At 45.1% G+C, this 19,718-nt stretch overlaps 1 protein-coding gene across 1 annotated transcript in view; it reads right to left on the reverse strand.

The window, feature by feature from the left end:
* Window positions 1–14,150, reverse strand: part of NEMP2 (nuclear envelope integral membrane protein 2) — an 89,000-nt gene extending 74,850 nt beyond the window's left edge. The window contains exon 1 of the mRNA XM_082260150.1: window positions 13,993–14,150. Coding sequence (XP_082116276.1) covers window positions 13,993–14,077 — 85 coding nt within the window. The 5' untranslated portion in view covers window positions 14,078–14,150. The remainder of the gene's footprint in view (window positions 1–13,992) is intronic.
* Between the last annotated feature and the right edge of the window lie 5,568 nt (window positions 14,151–19,718).

Below are 19,718 nucleotides of genomic sequence, written 5' to 3' on the forward strand. Positions count from 1 at the left end.
GTGATCCCCTTAATCAACACATCCAGGGACTCCCCAAAAAGGCGAGACCCATCATAAGGCAGATTGGCTAAGGTCTTACGTGAAGATTGGTCCACCGACCAACATTTCAACCAAACCAGGCGGCGAGACAACACCGCCACGCTGTGCACACGTGCAGCCAACGGAATCAGGTCCAGGTCCGCATCACACAGATACATGACACCCTGGTGGATCTGATCCACCATATCCAGGGTCGCCGGAGAGGCCGAATCGGCCACTAGGACGCGCCTAAGCATCTGCGTCCAACTTGCGATCGCCTGGGCCGCCATGAGAGAAGCAAACAGAGCCTTAAGCATAGAACCCGTAACAGAATAAGTATGACGGGCAAGAGACTCCAGTCTCCTATCCGTGGCATCACGGAAAACAGGAGAACCCTCTGCAGGAATCGCAGTGGCTTTGTTCAAAACCGCAATTGCATGATCCACTGGCGGAGGCACACACCACCGTTCATCAGTGGCAGGCGAGAAAGGATAACGCAGCTTGAATTTACTTGGTACCGCAAAAGGCTTGCGCAGATCGCGCCATTGATCCTTAACAGCGCGCTGAAAATCAGCATTGCAGGGAAAAACCTGCGGCGTCCTGCGTTTCCTCTGCGTCCCATAAGCCGCCAAGGCAGCGGGGGGACACACTTCGTCCTGCAAACGTAGCGTCTGCTTAATGGAAGCAATCAACTCATCCATGATTGCAAGCTCTTCAGGCGAGCCAGGGGGAGAATTATCAACTCCCTCAACTTCAGCCTCTACCTCAGACCCCACTAGATCAAGAGAGGAGCGGGACCCCGATAAGGAGGTCCCTGCCAGAACAGCCCCATCACCTTCACCCTCAGAATCAGAGGACAGAGCAACTCTGGGCCGTTTAGTAGATTGAGCAGCCACCAGCATTTGCACCTGGGCAGCAAGGCCAGCCACAATAGTGGCTAAATCCCCCCCTGGGGGGGAAACAGCGGTCCCCTGGCTTTCCACCAATACTGTAGGAAACTTGCCCTCCTGAGAATCCATTGCCCCTGTAATGCCAGACAACCAAGGGTTAACTGCCCCCTTTTAGCAAGCGCGGCAAGCGCAGCCCACCGCACCACACTCAGGCACAATGAGACCCCCACAGGGAATATACAAACTGAATACAGGCAATGGATAGCAAGAACAGAAGGATAAACCCTGAGGAGACCCCGCTGCTGCAGCTGCCTCGATCGGTGTTCCTGGAAAGAGGAAGTGATGCTGCCAGGGCGCTCTATGTAAGCCTATGGAGGCTACAAGAAAATGGCCGCCGTGTATGTAAACCATGCGGCCGGAGCGGGCGCCGGTAAAATGGCGTCGTTTGGCGCCGAAAACGCCGCTCCACAGTGCATAAAAACACACACAATACATCCCAATATAAGGAAACATGTTAGATCGCCGCAGCGATCGCTGTATATGCCCAAACATGCCAAGAAAAAACATGCCCCACAGCACACAGCTTCTCACACTGCCCAGCCTGACACACACAGTGTCATACAGCTCCCCCCCCCCCCTTGCAGCCCACAGCATGCAGCCGAGAGATAGGGAGACAAGCAGTGTGATTAAAGGCAGGTTACACAGTCCCAGACAGACAGGTCCCCACATAAATACACTTACCTCACATGGCGTGGGGAACCCGCACAGGCGAACAAGCCGCTGCACATGAGGCAGGGAGAGTCGCAATTCAAGACGCACATAATGGAGGTTAAGAAACCGCACAGCGTCCGGTGAGGTAGCCACCTCACCAATCATCCCTGCACCGAACAGGGATGGGTCGTTCACTGTGCCAGGAGCGTTACCTGGCTGAACGCTCGATGGCAGACTGGGAAGCCACTGACCCACGACCTGCGACCAGGGGGATCAGCCCGAGACCCAGTCCGCATGATCCTCTTCGTCCGAAGAACTAACTAATGCTGACAAAAATAACAGCTAAGTAAAGGTAGAGAGAAAACTCAAACAAAATATTAAAAAGAAGAAAGAGTCTGGGACAGAAAGTCCCAGCACAGAGAGAGCCAGCCACTCCTGACAAGCTAGACATTAAAACTGAGATATGGTTGCAGGAAGTAGGAGGGTATTGACTGAGGGGACCACCCCTTGAGGGTGGGATATGTTAAAGCTTTATTGTTAACATATTCTGTTGCCTAGCTACTCCTTCGGAGCAAAGTCTAATACCCCATATGTGACGAATATGAAGAGGCGGCGACTGTCGGAGGACGTAAGAGAAATATGTTTTTTTTCGATTTTGAGGCTGGAACTCCGCTTTAAAAAGGTAATTTTAGGGGGGACAAAAAAACGCAATAAAAAAATTACGAAATTTTTTGGAAAAATATAAAAGCTGAGGTTGCGGCGAGTAAATAGATACCCAACATGTCAAACCTTAAATGTGTTTGTCAGTACCCTAGATATTCCATAGGCGACATTTTAAAAATTCTATAGGTAATCAGTTTAGCATTACGAAGAAGGTCTGACGCTAGAATGATTTTTTTCATTCTGGCGTGTGCGAAGATATGTAACTAGACATATGCCGGTTTTCGGTAATTCGATATATCGCGGTATTGCATAGCCACGGTATTGTTATGGCGCTTTTCCACTGCATGGAACCGTACCGGTTCGGCACCCTTTTGTGCTTTTCCACTGCGGTACCGCATGGTATAGGGTCGGAACGGTTCGGTACGGTACGGTATAGGTTTGCTTTTCCACTGCATGGAACCGAACGGTACGGTACGGTACGGCTCTGAAAAAACAGTACCTACTCGATTGTGGTTCCAACAGGTACCAAACTGGTACCATATCCCACAAACCTTTGCATGCAGTCACTACTAGCCACTGATTGGTCAGAGAATCCCACCCACCCCGTTGTTATCCCACCCACTTAACTTTAGTACTACTTTAGTGGAAAAGCAAACCTATACCGTACCGTACCGAACCGTTCCGACCCTATACCATGCGGTACCAGCAGTGGAAAAGCAAACCGGGCCAAGCAGGGCCGAGTAGAGCCGAGCCAGTACTAGCCGGTACTTGCAGTGGAAAAGTGCCATTATTGTGGCATTTTTAAAATACCGAGTTTCTCTGCTCCTGGGTCTGACTTGTGAATTGATACATTTCAGTGAGCTGGATGACTCATTCACTCACACAGCTCTCCCAGTAACTATAAACAAAAATGATTACATTGTATCTTTTCCTTCCCTCTGCCAGGGAGAAAGGAAGTTTAACCTCTTAAAGACTGGATCTTTTTCTGACACTTGTTGCTTGCAAGTTAAAATCAGTTTTTTTTTGCTAGAAAAGTACTTAGAACCCCCAAACATTTTATATATTTTTTTAGCAGAGACCCTACAGAAAAAAATGGCGATTGTTGTAATATTTTATGTCTCACTGTATTTGTGCAGCAGTCTTTCAAACGCAATTAATAGACTTTAATGAATAAAAAAAAAACGTAACAGTAAAGTTATCCCAAATTTTTTTTTTGTTACACAGAGAATCATGAGAGAATCATGATCTTTATTCCAAGCTAAAAAAAATCGTGATTCTCATTTTGGCCAGAATCGTGCTCTAATATATATTATATATATATATATATATATATATACACACACACACACACACACACGCATAGCAGCCCACATTACATTATTATATAGCCATCAAGCAGTGTCTGGCCTACCTGGTGATGACTGGTCCTGGCGCTCTGATCCAATGGCCTGGTCTTTAAAGGGGCAAATCCTTGCGATCCAGAAGTGGTTAAACCTGCAGGAGGACCAGTGTTTTTATCTATTAATGACTTTACTATTGCTTTAGGCCTGGTTCACATGTATGCGGGTTGGTGGTTCACATGTATGCGGGTTGGCGGTTCACATGTATGCGGGTTGGCGGCCCACATTTGCACAGGCATAGAAGCCCATTGATTTGAACGGGCTGCTATGCCCTCAGAAAAAAGGTGCTTGCAGCATTTTTTTAAAATTCAGTGGCCTTGAAATCCATCCTGCTTTTGCACCATGCGCCTAACCTGCAGTTTCTGCTCTGACAAGCTTTCTGCATTTTTTGTATACGTGGGCACGGCATTTAAAAACAGTTTGCGTGTGCAGCAACGGCAGGTAAGTCGCATGGTGCAAAAGAAGGATGGATTTCATGGCCACTGCATTTTTTTAAATTCTGCATGCACCTTTTTTCAGCTGAAAACGCAGGCATAGCAGCTCAAGCCCATTCACATCAATGGGCTGCTATGCCTGTGCAAATGTGGGCCCCCAACCCGCATACATATGAACCAGGCCTAAAGCAATAGTAAAGTCATTAATAGATAAAAACACCGGTCCTCCTGCAGGTTGGCCGCATACATGTGAACCGCCAACCCGCATACATGTGAACCACCAACCCGCATACATGTGAACCAGGCCTAAAGCAATAGTAAAGTAATTTATAAACAACACCTCCTTCAGGTTTAACCACTTCTTGACCACAAGGATTTGCCCTCTTAATGACCAGGCCATCGGATCGGAGCCGAGCGCCAGGACCAGTTATCACCAGTTAGGCCAGACACTGCTTGATGACCTATTTTAGGCCTGGTTCACAGAGTCTGTACTGACTGACTATATAATAATGTGAATAAGTGAACCAAAGCCCCTAAATTCAGCAATGAAATTGAAGTGAGGTGGAAATTTAATAATTTAAATTTAATAATAGAATACCGTGATAATACCGTATACCGTGGCAAAACCTTAATCAATTAATCGCAGCATGAAAATCTGATACCGTCACAAGCCTATATGTAACGTGTATCACAATTAACGTTTTTAGGCGTAGGCCTCAGTTTTCCTATTGGGCGGGCTGGGGAGATTTTGTGTGCTTGGGTGTAACTTAACTTTTTTTTTTTTTACAATATAAAAAATTTTTTTTTTACTTAAACTTTTTTTAAAGTTTAAAAACTTTTTTTAAAGTCCTCTATGTGATGATTTTTTTTGCAGATAGGTTCTCTTTAATGAGACATCCAGGGGTCTAAAAGACCCTGCATGTCCCCCCTGTGCTTCACTAAATGTAATGCAATGTACATCGCACTGCATTACATTCTTTCCCAGCCTTGATGGCCGGGGAAACTGTCAACGAGGACCCAGAAGTGACATCACGCGGGGTGTGGGAAGCATTCAGACAGCAGCCCAGGCGTCAGGACAAAACTACTTGTCGCCATGGCGACCTGGTACCTGGGGGTTGTCGAGCCCTGCCTTAATGCATCCTCTGCATCAAGGTAAAAAAAAAAAAAAAAAAAAAAAACAGTGCAGCCCCGCCTAAATACTCATCCGAGTCCAATCTCGGTCAAGCACCGTGCACATTTGCAGCAGTTCTCCCCTCTCCCACAGGCTTGGCTGAGAGCAGCGGGAACCATTGGCTCCTTCTGCTGTCAAACCTGTGGGTAGAAAGCTGGGGCCAATCTGGGCTGTGTGTCTGAAAAAGACGCAAACACCCCGATCGAGCACGCCTGAGTAGCCAGAAGCGCCGGCAGAGGACCCACAAAGAGGAGGATCGGGGGTGCTAGTTATAACATGTTTATTATTTTAATGAAAAAAAGAGAAGCTTTACTAATACGTTAAAAGTGGCTGTAAACCTCATTCATGAAATCTGATCTATGCACATATATCTGTAGTGTTTACTCTCTCTCCAAAGCACTAAGTGTCGTGTCTTTCTGCTGCTTCATTCCTCCGTTATCAGCATTATAAATTGTGTCGGGGAGAGGGGGAAGATAGATAAGCAGAGAGCTGGTCTATTCACAGTACAGCTCTGCAAGTTTCTTTGTTCTTCTGCCTATGAGGGGGGGGGGGGGGGGGTGTGTCTTTCCTCCAATCAGCTCACACACAGTGTATGCCTGGACTACACTACCACTGCTAAATGAGGAAACACGAATTCTAACACAATGTTTACTTTCAAAACAGTATAGAAAGCTAAAGACAGCACATTTACAAGTAAAACTTATGTAGGAAGATTTGTTTCATCTCTGTGTATCATCTGAGGCTGTTCACTTCACTGGATATATGCGAGGGTTTACATCCACTTTAAGTCACTGGAAGAAAAAAAAATCCAGCATCTGCGTTAATATCCACCTTTACAGAGTCAGCCTGGCCTTGGGAGTCATATGTTCTCATATTATGCAGATATAAGGACTCCTGACGTTCTATACTGACAAGGGTATTGAGTTGTAGAGCTCTGGAGTTGAACTGGGACCACATCAAAGGCAGCTGTCATCTTCCCCCACCACCCTCATGCAAACATGAATCGATGGAGTTTTCTTTGATTGAGTTTCCACCAGGGAGTGAAGGGACAAGTTTTTCCACTGCAGAAGCAGCACTTTTTCCTTTGCTGTGTCTAGGACTAAGATCAAATAGCCCAGGTATTACATCAAAACCAGAGGCAACTTCTGAAGGTTCAGCACCCAACCGAACCTTTCCAGGATCTGCACCTCCTGATGGACATCTTATGCCAAGGTCTGCTTCCCGAGAATCAGGTTGCCCAGATACCCCACAATGGGAATACCCTAAGCCCTTAACAAACCCAGAACAAGAGCAAACACCTTGTTAAAAGCTCTGGAAGCCATTAAAAGGCCGAACAGCAGCACCACAAACTGGTAGTCGCAGCCCTCCACTGCGAATCGCAAAAACTATTGGTGAAGCTGTGCAATTTAAATGTGTAGGTAGGCATCCTTGATATCAACTGATGTCAGAAAGTCCCCCTGTACCCTCAGGAATTTGTTGAGACCCTTAAAGTCCAGAATAGGCCAGATATTTCTGTGTGACTTAGAAACACCGTAAAAAGTTTAGAATATAAGCCAAGACACCACTATCTTTCTAGAATGGGCAGTATGAACACCCCCCCCCCCCCCCAAAGAAAGTAAAACAAAACAAAAAAACGTAACCTCTGTGCGCTACCACAAAATTGTAAAGTGTATCAAAATAAATAAATATGAATTTCCTAAGGCTACGTTCACATGTAGGCGTTTTTGGGGAGTTTTTCTGCTCTAGGATCAGCTCTCAAAACGCCCAACAAGACTAATCCTATTCATTTCAATGGCCCCTGTTCACATCTGAGCGTTTTGACGCCGTGAGCAAAATGCCCAACGCTCAAAAAAGCTTCTTTTTGGGCAGATTACAGGCGTTTTCCATTGGTCTCTAGTCAATCTAAAAACGCCTGCACAAAAAACGCCTGTAAAAACGTCCATAAAAACACCTGTAATAGCAACGCCAAGATGTGAACGTAGCCTAAGGAGTTGCAGCAAAACAATCAATGTGTTCCCACACCAAAAGCAATATACTCAGTACTACTCAGTGATATATCCACAGCACATCAACACCTACCAAAAGAATAATACGCAGTATCAGGTGAACAAATGAATACCAATCACAGTAATCAGTCCTACAATCAATGTCTAGGAGTATAATAAATCAATGATAAAACTGGGTTCACAGGAGCGGTACAGAGGTTGACGTAATGTGTGTCATGTATTTTATTGGGATCATGCAATAAAAAGACTTTCTGTATTTCAGTGTGCAGCCACTTTCTTTCACATGGGTAACCTACGGCTGGTGAGCCAAGGTGTGCAACCGTGAGATGAGTCCCACCTATTCAATCCATTTACCTGGATCTACTCACCTGGAGTGACGGCTTTCTTGTTTTCATTGATATTAATTTGTTTAACCTGATTCTGCGATTTATTCCCCTTAGACAGTAGCTTTTCCAGAGCTGCACAGAAAACCACTCGGCTTTATGGCTCCAAAGAGACCCTTGAGCACAAAGTGTGGAGAAAAAGCAGCGCAATTCCAGCTTGTCACATCTTGACATCTTGTGACTTCCTGAGTCCAGATGGTAGCAAAGACCATTAGACTTCCCCCACCCACATGAGTGGGGGCATCCCTTTACTGCAGGGGTCTCCAAACTATGGCCCTCCAGCTGTTCAGGAACTACAATTCCCATCAAGCCTAGTCATGTCTGTGAATGTCAGAGTTTTACAATGCCTCATGGGACGTGTAGTTCCGTAACAGCTGGAGGGCCGTAGTTTGAGGATCCCTGCTTTACTGTGAAGAGGACCTGGGTTCCAGTTTTTCTTATAAAAACTGGCATGTAGCCTTCTGCTTAGAGCTCAAGGCTAACTGCATAAGAATGTGCTTTTACCCACATTCATCCTCTGCATGAAAGAGTCCACGGAGGTTCCAAACAAGGGCTCATCCTCAAAGAGCAGCCTCTCAAATTGCTACTTATAGAAAAGTTCAACCACCTAACACTTGAGCCATTGGGTCCTCATATAGACAAACATGACACCCAACTGAAAAAGCTGCCCTATGGGGTCTTCCAAGGCATCCACTGAGAAACTTAAGGCTCTCAGAAAACTTCAAGGAACTGCCAAATGGCAGGATGCCCTGGAACAAAGCATACATTTTGCTCAAACTTCGAGGGCTTGGCAAACTCCCACCACAGCCACCACTGCCTGCAGAGCCACAACCACCAGAGAGAAGGAACTGCAGCACTTCCAGCTGGAGCTGCTAGGGTGTTGAGCAGGAGCTGGACCTTTTCTAGCATGTAAACTGAATGATTTGCCTTAGATCAAAGTATGTCTGCATGAGAATGAGGTCCTCCCAAGGTATTCCTGCTTCAAATTTTTTAAGCTAATCTTGCCCAAAAGTGGGCTTTAAATTGATGCTCCTGACAGCCAATGTATTAACTTCGCTGTAGTCACATATGACTGTATTAAATAATATGCAAACCCAATCGCATCTCATATAAGCTTTAACATGATAATGTTAATTTTTTTTAAAAAAATCATTCATTTTCAATATTTTTAAATCTGTAGCCTCATCAAAACAATACTTGGTGATTCTGCTATTTGGGTCTTTGTTTTAGCACTTCCTGTTATAGGGTGACGAGCTTGGGCCTCCTCTGTTCTCATCTATATTCAAACTGGTCTAAATATGGGCATGTGACCATATAGGGGAACTGATGTTACTAGCATCTGCCCCTTTAGCAGCTGACTTGACTAGAGATTAGCACAAAGTGGAAGTTCGGCTAGAGAGGAGTTTGGAGGACACCCAAACTCATCTCTAATAACAACCCTCTATATATGTCTCCAAACAGCTCTCCTGCGTGGTCACCGTTCGTAGAGATAAGCTTTAGCTTCCTCCAAACTCATCTCTAGCAGACCTCTGAACTTCTACTGTTTTTTACGCCAGTTTGTTGCCAGCCGGGTTACTCGGCACACCTCTTACTTTATGTGAGCTGCAGGGCAGAAATGGCCCAGCCTAGGGCTTGATAAATCTCAGGTGCCAGGTCGCCATGGCGACTAGAAATTGCATCCTGACACCTGAGCGTTTAACCATTCACATAGTCTCCCCGCCTCGCTATAGCTGAAAGATGGCTACATCTCGGTCGTCTAGTTCGGGGATGGGCACCTATTGACGTCCTCCCAGGACCCTACCCCAGGGCGCGCTCTGTGATTGCTGTGTCCTTCAGACACAGCTCATCACAGATCGAGGTAAAAGGCCAATCACCAGCAGCCCTTTACTATGTGATCAGCTGTGTCCAATTACAGCTGACCACATGGAATCAAATGCCAGTTATCAGCATTTCCTTTCCTCAGCGCTGTCACAGTGTGCGAGAAGGAAATCTGATAACCGGCTATCTTGTGACAGGGGACATTTACAAATCAGGACACTGATCAATCTCATAAATGCCGCCTTATCAGTTAACATCAGTGAAGAAGAAAAATTTCTTATTTGCAAAACTTTATCACAGAAATTATATTTTTTTTTCAAAATTTTAATTTTTTTTTGTTTGTTTAGCAAAAAATATAAAACCCAGTGGTGATTAAATCCCACCAAAAGAAAGTTCTATTTGTTTGAAAAAAAAAAAAATGATAAAAACGATATGTGTATAGTGTTGCATGACCGCGCAATTGTCAAAGTGCAACAGCGCTAAAAATTGGCCTGGGCAGGAGGGGGGGGGGGGGGGGGGAGAGTGCTTAGTAGGCAAGCAATTTAAAAATAAAAAAAAAATAGCTGCTAACTTTTTTTCTATTTAGCTGGCTCCTAGATTCAAAGCAAATTTGTAAATTTGTCAAGCCCTGGCCCAGCCCACAGCTCAGTAGAGTTAAAAGAAAGTGGGAATTCAGCTAGAGATGAGTTTGGAGGACGCCCAACCTCATCTGTATCTGTCACAAGGGCTTCAGAACAGTGTTGCCAACCTGCTAGATTGAAATGTACTGACACGACACCCAAAATTTACTGACACAGCAAAGATTTTACATTTCCTAAAGTTACAAAATTACAATTGCAAATATGTGGCTGCAGGCATATTTGTGCGAATTGCGGTCACTAGGAGCTGTGCCAGGAGAGCGTGCAGGCTGCCAGCACAGTTACCGGCGCCTAACCGAAAGCTCCAGATCGCCGCTTGCGATTGGGATTTTTTTAATCACGTGAGCGCAGTAACAGACAATGACGGTGGTCACGTGATCTTAAGCCCCACGCCCTGCGTCATAAACCCTCCTAAGGGGCCGGGAGGCGCTAGCACGAAGAGGTTAACCGGTTGCCGACCGCCGCACGACTATATACTGCGGCGGTCAGCCCCGGCCAGGCAGAGTGACGTATCGGTACGTCACTCGCCTGTCACTGACTTGCGAGCCTATCGCGGGCGGGCGCGCGCCCGCCGAGGCGCGCGCCCCCAGCGGCTCGTTCACAGACAAGTCAGTGCGTGTGACCGGCGGACTCGATGTCCGCCAGTCACACTGCGATCGCTCCTGTGAAGGGAGAAAGACAGAGCAGCTTGTGTAAACAAGCTGCCTGTCAGTTCTCCCTGTGTAAAAGTGAAGATCTGTCCGTTCTACTATGTAGAACGGTTGATCTTTGCTTTTACACCAATAGGAATGTCCCTACACAGTTAGAATCACGCCCCTAGGACACACTTAACCCCTCCCTGTCCAATAAAGTTAACCCCTTCCCTGCCAGTGTCATTTTTGCAGTAACAGTGCATATGTATAGCACTGATTACTGCAGTAATGTCACTGGTGCCCCCAAAAGTGTCAAAAATGTCAGTCAAGGGTCCGATCTGTCCGCCGCAATGTCGCAGTACCGAAAAAAAAAAAAAAAATCGCAGATCGCCGCCATTACGCGTTAAAAAAAAAAACCACCAAAAATGACAAAAATCTTTCCCTTTGTTAGTAAACGCGATAACTTTTGCGCAAACCAATCAAAATACGCTTTTTGCGATTTTTTTTACCAAACATAGGTAGCATAAAACAAATTGGCCGAAAAATGTTAAAAAATTTTGATTTTTACTTTTTTTTTTGGGGAATTTCATATAAAAAAATGTAAAAATATTGTTATTTTTGCAAAATTTACGCTCTTTTTTTGTTTATAGCGTGTGATCAAAAAATCGCACAGGTGATCAAATACCACCAAAAGAAAGCTCTGTTTGTGGGAAAAAAAGGACGTCAAATTCGTTTAGGTACAGCGTCGCACGACCGCGCAATTGTCCGTTAAAGTCACGCAGTAAAAAATCGCAAAAAAACCCCTGGTCCTTTAGCAGCCAAATCCTCCGGGGCTTAAGTGGTTAAGGTAGATGTTAAGGCAAAAAAAACATATCTTATTTTGTAAGTAATTAGCTCAGGGACAAGACTAAGGAGGGCAAGAAATTAGAATGGTCGGGCACATACACACATGAAATTGACTCACAGTGACACTGGCAGCAGTGTGCAGCAGCACGGATGAGGAGGACACCTAACCAACCTGTCTCGTCTAGAGTAAGAAAGGGAGAAGGCACCCCTAAGTGCAGCATAGACTACTTTTATTGGTACACGAAGATATAAAACTTACAGGATGGGCCAGTAAAACAGGCATGTGACAGCATCACTCAGGGTCCATTCTTGACCCTGTGACTCCATGGCTCCATCTCCCTTGGCTGTCCAGCAGCAAGGGGGTGATGGAATTGTAGAGTCCAACAAGGGAAAGTACTTCCGTCCCAGGCCGTGGTGGAACGCACGCCTCGCCCGTGGACTGCACGGGGCGTAGTGACATCAGGGGGCAGTAACGCGTTTCGGAGCATGCGCAATTAGGCTCCTTCGTCATACCGATGACAGGGAGAGAAGATGCCTGGAGTTAAATAAAGAGTGGGACCGGAAGTGGGGAATGGAGAGAGATATATGGTGATGGGTGGCCAATAAGAGACGGGCACAGGGGCAGGATGTACTACAAGACTAAGAATAAATAAAATGAATACATGATAAAAACGTTGCTTCTACTTTCCAGAAGAGCTGCCCCAGGGTCAGCGTGGCACTCCCTGCATGACCACGGAGGCCAACCAAACCCCCCCTTCCATCATTGAGGATTGATCTCCCTAACAGAAGTTCCATGTTCTTGTCCCACCTAGGGTTGCCACCTCATCCCTTTAAACCAGGACAAATTAATTACACAGGCTCTGTGGCTAATTTAATGCAGATAAAGCACTTAGTGAGTTTAATTACCATCTTAATCAGTCACAGAATCTGTGTAATTAATGTGTGTCCTGGTTAAAAGGCATGAGGTGGCAACACTAGTTCCGTCCCTTCCAGAAGTCACAGTGACAGCCTATCTCCAAACCAGGTGGCTACTTCCTTCCACTCCAGTCCAAACAGTGCTGACAGTCCGCCACACAGTTTGCCTTGCTCCTGGCCCGCAAACGATGCTCCAAACGGCTCCCTTGCACCATGACATCACACGACATGCTCAGGCACCGCCTCCACCAGACCTGCCAGCGCCACAGCAGGCACTCAGTTGGTCTCAGCTGGCCCCAGACTGGAACTGCGCATACTGCCAACCTTTTCTTGTCACTTGCATGAGAAAAGCGCCCGTTTTTTACTGGCTGCTAGTAGAAATACGAACGTTTGGTAACATAGCCCTAGATGGAGATCATACATGATCACCTTAACCACTTCTGGACTGGAAGGTTTTACCCCCTTAATGGTATACCAGTCCATTTTTTTGATTCGGCACTGCATTATTTTAAAAGACAATTGCGCGGTCGTGCGACGCTGTACCCAAATATTTTTTTCCCCACAAATACAGCTTTCTTTAGGTGGTATTTGATCACCTGTGCGATTTTTAGGCCAATTTGTTTTCTGATACATATTTTTGGTACAAATCACAATAAGTGTATTTTGATTGGTTTGTGCAAAAGTTATCATGTCTACAAACTAGGGGAAAGATCTATGTCATTTTTATTTTATTTTTTTACTAGTAATGGCGGCGATCAGCAATTTTTAGCGGAACTGCAACATTGCGGCAGACAGATCGGACCCCTAACTGACATTTTTTTTTTTTTTTTTTTGGGGGAACCAGTGACATTACTACAGTAATCAGTGCTAAAAATATGCAGTTACTGTACTAATGACACTGGCAGGGAAGAGGGTTAACTCAGGAGCGATCAAAGGGTTAAATGTGAGCCTAGGGGTTTTTTTCTAACTGTGAGGGGGATTGGCTTGTGGAATCAACACAGAGACATGTGATCCTAAATAGGAGGATCACAGGCGCTCTGTGTCGATTCCTGAGGGAACAACAGTCTGCTGTGTTTACAACAGCAGACCGCTGTTCTCTCCAAATGGGGAGCGATCGCTGGTGCCCAGCGGCAATCGCGGCCACGTGAATCAGCTTCCCCGCTGGCTAATGGGGGCATGTGCCACCAGGATAGGTACATCGATTAATGCAGCCAGACCAGCCTGCCGCAGCGGTCAGCAAGTGGTTAAGACATACTGTATGTCACATGCATTGTGCACTGTTGTTACCATCAGAAAATCCACACTATCATTGCATGCATGAAAACAGGTTGCAAACAGGCTGCAGGAGATCAGCAGGATGTAAAGCTGAAAACAAGCATTTCATTAAAAAAAAATGACACCATTTTTTAATTTCCAGTTGCTTTAGCCAAATAAATGGCATTGATTTCTGGCTAGTATGTACTATACCTGTGTGGCCCCATACGTCACCCAGGAGCAGAGATTGGACAATGCTGCACACTGCACTCCACACACCGACTCCTCCAACTTTCATCTTTCTCCTTCGATTTGAACTGGCGCTAAGGAAGATCAGGCTAAAGCACACGAGAGCCGATCATTGAGCCCGAATGATTTACAGTCTTCTCGGTCCCTTTCTGGCTACGGACTTTTGTTTTAAAGTGATTTTATAGCAGCACCATCCTGGCTAGCCGTTCATGTACCGGCAACGTGCAGGTGAGCCGGTCACAAAGCTCCCACACCGAGGGTTGGCAGGAGGCAGGGACAGGACGTGTGAAGGCGCTGCCGAAGTTGATTAGTTTGGCCTTGCAGTGTGCGGAAGTAGATTGTTGGTTTCACTTTGTCCCTGTGTGTGTACATAACGGGTCTGACTGCGGCCCGGGCTAGGAAAGCGATACCTCATTGCCTGTGACTAGAGACGTGAGGTATCGCTAGGGGAACTGAGCCCAGCGGATATTTTATGGTGTGAAGATTTTTAATACTGATAATAGGGATCTCAGTGGCTGCAAAATGGACCTGCTTTAGCCTTATACCCCTTCATGACCAGGCCATTTTTTTTGCGATACGGCACTGCGTTAATTTGACTGACAATTGTGCGGTCGTGCAACGCTGTACCCAAATAAAAATGATGATTTTAACTAGTAACGGTGCTGATTAGCAATTTTTAGCGGGACTGGGACGTTGCAGCAGGCAATTCGGACGCTAACTGACACTTTTGACACTTTTTTGAGGACCAGTGACATACAGTGATCAGTGCTAAAACTATGCATTGTAACTATACTAATGACACTGGCAGTTGTTATGGAAATTATATTAATATTTGTGTGGACATTTTTTTAGAATGTGTTTTTACTTAAATTGCCATTATGTCTCCCAGTGTCGGTTTACTGGCAATCGCTATGCACAGCTAATATTGCTTTAACTGGCATTAAGGAAAGACCTATAGATGTGGAAACCTTCCATTAAATGGAGACTGCACGCTACTTGCCTGATCATCCCTATCGGCAAGGCGCTCTGAGCGGCTACGTGAACAAGCAAGTTCTGGTACGGATCTATGGCGGTGCGAGGGGAACTCCACCACACAAATGTACAGCTGCAAGAAAAAGTATGTGAACCCTTTGGAATGATATGGATTTCTGCACAAATTGGTCATAAAATGTGATCTGATCATCATCTAAGTCACAACAATAGACAATCACAGTCTGCTTAAACTAATAACACACAAAGAATGAAATGTTGCCATGTTTTTATTGAACACACCATGTAAACATTCACAGTGCAGGTGGAAAAAGTATGTGAACCCTTGGATTTAATAACTGGTTGAACCTCCTTTGGCAGCAATAACTTCAACCAAATGTTTCCTGTAGTTGCAGATCAGACGTGCACAACGGTCAGGAGTAATTCTTGACTATTCCTCTTTACAGAACTGTTTCAGTTCAGCAATATTTGTAGGATGTCTGGTCTGGTCAATCGGGTTGAGGTCAGGACTCTGACTGGGCCACTTCAGAAGGCATATTTTCTTCTGTTTAAGCCATTCTGTTGTTGATTTACTTCTATGCTTTGGGTCATTGTCTTGTTGCAACAACCATCTTCTGTTGAACTTCAGCTGGTAGACAGATGGCCTTAAGTTCTGCAAAATGTCTTCATAAACTTGGGAATTGATTTTTCCTTCGATGATAGCAATCCGTCCAGGCCCTGACGCAGCAAAGCAGCCCCAAACCTTGATGCCCCCACCACCATACTTCACAGTTGGATGAGGTTTTGATGTTGGTGTGCTGTGCCACTTTTTCGTCACACATAGTGTTGTGTGTTTCTTCCAAACAACTCAACTTTGGTTTCATCTGTCCACAGAATATTTTGCCAGTACTGCTGTGGAACATCCAGGTGCTCTTGAGCAAACTGTAAACGTGCAGCAATGTTTTGTTTGGACAGCAGTGGCTTCCTCTGTGGTATCCTCCCATGAAATCCATTCTTGTTTAGTGTTTTACATATTGTAGATTCGTTAACAGGGATGTTAGCATTTGCCAGTGACTTTTGTAAGTCTTTATCTTCACCTCATTGAGCAGTCTGCGCTGTGCTCTTGCAGTCATCTTTACAGGACGGCCACTCCTAGGGAGAGTAGCAGCAGTGCTGAATTTTCTCCATTTATAGACAATTTGTCTTACCGTGGACTGATGAACAGCAAGGCTTTTGGAGATACTTTTATAACCCTTTCCAGCTTTATGCAAGTCAACAATTCTTAATCGTAGGTCTTGTGAGAGCTCTTTTGTGTGAGGCATCATTCACATCAGGCAATGCTTCTTGTAAAAAGCAAACCCAGAACTGGTGTGTGTTTTTTATAGGGCAGGGCAGCTGTAACCAACACCTCCAATCTAATCTCATTGATTGGACTCCAGTTGGCTGACATCTCACTCCAATTAGCTCTTGGAGATGTCATTAGTCTATGGGTTCACATACTTTTCCCACCTGCACTGTGAATGTTTACATGGTGTGTTCAATAAAAACATGGCAACATTTCATTCTTTGTGTGTTATTAGTTCAAGCAGACTGTGATTGTCTATTGTTGTGACTTAGATGATGATGATCAGATCACATTTTATGACCAATTTGTGCAGAAATCCATATCATTCCAAAGGGTTCACATACTTTTTCTTGCAGCTGTATATCGGCCAGCCGGGGCCCCGGTATTCACTGGCGGGGATATGTTTGCAATGTGGAATTCTTATCGTTTTGATATCTGCCCTTTTGCCAGGGTTAATGGCTGGTAGCTTTCTATTATGTGTGGGTGATTAGCTCGGTGGCGGGTGTGGATGACCCCTTGGGGGGGTTAGTTACACAGGGAGATAGCCGAGAAGTGGTTACAAACAACAGTGTAAGTTTTTATTCTTGCAATTTTCTTCACACAAGTGCAAGCCTCAAAAACATCAAAATAAAATAAAACACAAAATAAATCCTTGCCACTGTGGGCGGCTACCTTCTCACACACAGGAACCTATCTAATGAAGTCTGTCCCCAACCTACTGTTGGGCAGACTTGGCTGATCATACAGCAGACACTCAATAGTCCATGTTTTTTCTTCACACAACAAATGTCCATTGATCATGTCCCTTTTCCTCTTCACATTGAACATGTCCCTTTGCTTATCTCTTCACATAGAACACATTCCTTTGTTTGTCTCTTCACATAGCAAACAGTGCATTTATTTCTTTCCACATAGAAATAGTCCAAGACCTCACCTTGAGTAGTCTTCAGTCTTAATTAATTTCCCCTTCACACAGGAAATGTCCATTGGTTTCTTTTCACATAGAAACGATCCAAGACCTCACCTTGAGTAGTCTTCACACTTGTTACCCTCCTCAGCGCACATCGCTTCAGGAGGTCTTCCCCATGCTCACACAGCTTCAGGGGGCATCCCTTCTCCCATGCCCACACAGCGTCTTGAGGCACACATCTGACTGTCCTCCTCTCCCCACACAGTGTCAGGAGGCAGCAATCCTTAGACTTCCTTTGGACAAAGTATAGAGGCCTTAACTTCCTCATTCTGAGCAGCTGAAGGCCTTTCAACTTCTTTACACCTTCCTGCTGCCTTTGCAGCCGACACCCTATAGTAATTGGTGAATTTTCTAAACCAGGTGGAAATGTATCTCCTGTCTGTGACTACATCCACAGATTTACCTGACTTCCTGTCACATACCCCCCCCCCCTCTTGTTTCAACCCTAGGGTTGGGACACAGTTTTCCAGGCACGCATGTGTCAGGCACTGCTCTTGACTCTCACTGATAAGCCTCTTAGTATCTTCAAGCTTCAGGGTGAATCTGTTTCTGTCATCTTCATTGACAGATTTCTCATAAATGTCACACAGTTTGTCACTCATCTCATATACACATTCTTCAACTGCATTTTTAGCATCATTTCGCTCCTTCTCAAGTTTGTCCTGCATAACCGTCTGTCCTATCCACCATGGAGGACCGTGATCCATAGGCAACTCAATTGTGCTAGTCTTAAAGTCTTCAACATTCTTGAGCCGCCTCTCTCTGCAATAAATAAATGATTTCCACAAAACTTTGAGAACCTCTGCTTCACTTGGCTTTGTTCCAAGAAATGCCTTCTTGAGCTTAGCTTGCTCTAAGATGCTGTGCAGAAGGCCTTCCATTTGCGACAACAGGCTGTCACACATTTCTTCAAAGTGACCCCTGTTCATTTTTCCAGCGACATCATCAACTTTCCTTCCACCAACATATGGGTCAAAGGCAACAACACAGTTTATTACAGGTTTCTTCAATGCACTTTCGGCTATTGCACTACTTTTCCCTTGTAGCTCCTTTTCTTTATCTGAACTCCACATGGAATGTATCTCAAGATCACGATCAAACTTCTGCCACCTGTCTTTTGCCAGTTCTATTTTGGAAATATTCCCTGAAAGGCACGTATTCATTTGTTTCACGTTTTCACCAACAGCCTTAGTTTTCTCCACTAGGTGGTGTTTGCTTTTTTCTCCAAGCTTTATATCACTTGCTTTAGTTTTCTCCACTAGGTTTTCAGCCATAACTGAGAAATCATCACATTTCTTACACAGCTCCTTTGTTTGCTGAAGTTCTAATGTTACATCTTCCAGTGCTTGAAGTTTTTGAAGGAACTGTTTATTCCAGAGGGGTGATTCAAACAACATGTCATCAAATTTCTCATGCTCACTCAGGACAAACCCCAAAACACTGGTCCTTTTATAAACTGCATCAGGCACACTATCCCCTCTTTGGGACAGATCCTCGGTTGCCTGTAATTCCTCTTCAAGTTCCTGCAACGGAATCTTCATCTCTTCTACTTGCTGTTCTAAGGCTCGCTTAGACTTTTCTAGCTCCTGAACGCTTTTCCCACCATCATCCTTGGAGCTGACCAAATCTTCCATTTCTGTACACAGCTGCTTGTTAACTCTTTCTAGTTCAACCTTACACTCTAGAGCTTCCTCCAAAGAGCGAGCCAAGAACAGGGCTTCGCTCTCTTTATCACGCGCCTCCGTTTCTGCACGGTCGCGTTCTTCTGCATATTTTGCAGACACGGTCTTCTCCTCACCAAGCATCTGATCAAACTTCTTTTTCACATTTTCAACAATTTCTAATGAACCAACGCTTTCTTCCATGCGTTTTTTCATATCCGCTATCTGAGCTTGCAGTGTTGCGACTTGCTCTGATAGGTTTTTCTTTGCTTCCTCCTCCTCTTTTAATTGTTCCAGGAAGCCATTTTTCTCATCTTACATTTGTTTGAGCTTTGTGCTAAAACTCAGCCTTTGACACCTCTCTTCCTGTAAGAGTTCCTGCATATCTAGCAGCTGTGATTCCAAGATAGAGAAATCTTTGGCAATTTCTAGATTTGCTGTCTGCTTGAGAAAGCTGATTTGTGACATTGTCCAACTCAACCTGCAGTCGGTTTGCCTTCTCTGACAGCTTAGCACACAATCGGTCACCTTCTGACACCTTGACTTGCGATTCCTGCAGCTGTGCCTCTACTGTTTTTCTCTTGTGTTCAGAATCTCCTTTTCCCTGCATAAGAGCCTTCACCTCATTGGCTAGCTTCTGGGAATGTAATTCTGCCACACAGGCTTCTTTCTTCTTTAGCTGCTGCTGGACACGTTGGGCTTCCTCTTTTCAACTTTCACAGTCCGTACGCAATTCATCTACCAC

This window comes from Pelophylax lessonae (assembly GCF_965119305.1).
Source record: "Pelophylax lessonae genome assembly, chromosome: 6".
In the NCBI taxonomy this organism is placed as follows: Eukaryota; Metazoa; Chordata; class Amphibia; order Anura; family Ranidae; genus Pelophylax; species Pelophylax lessonae.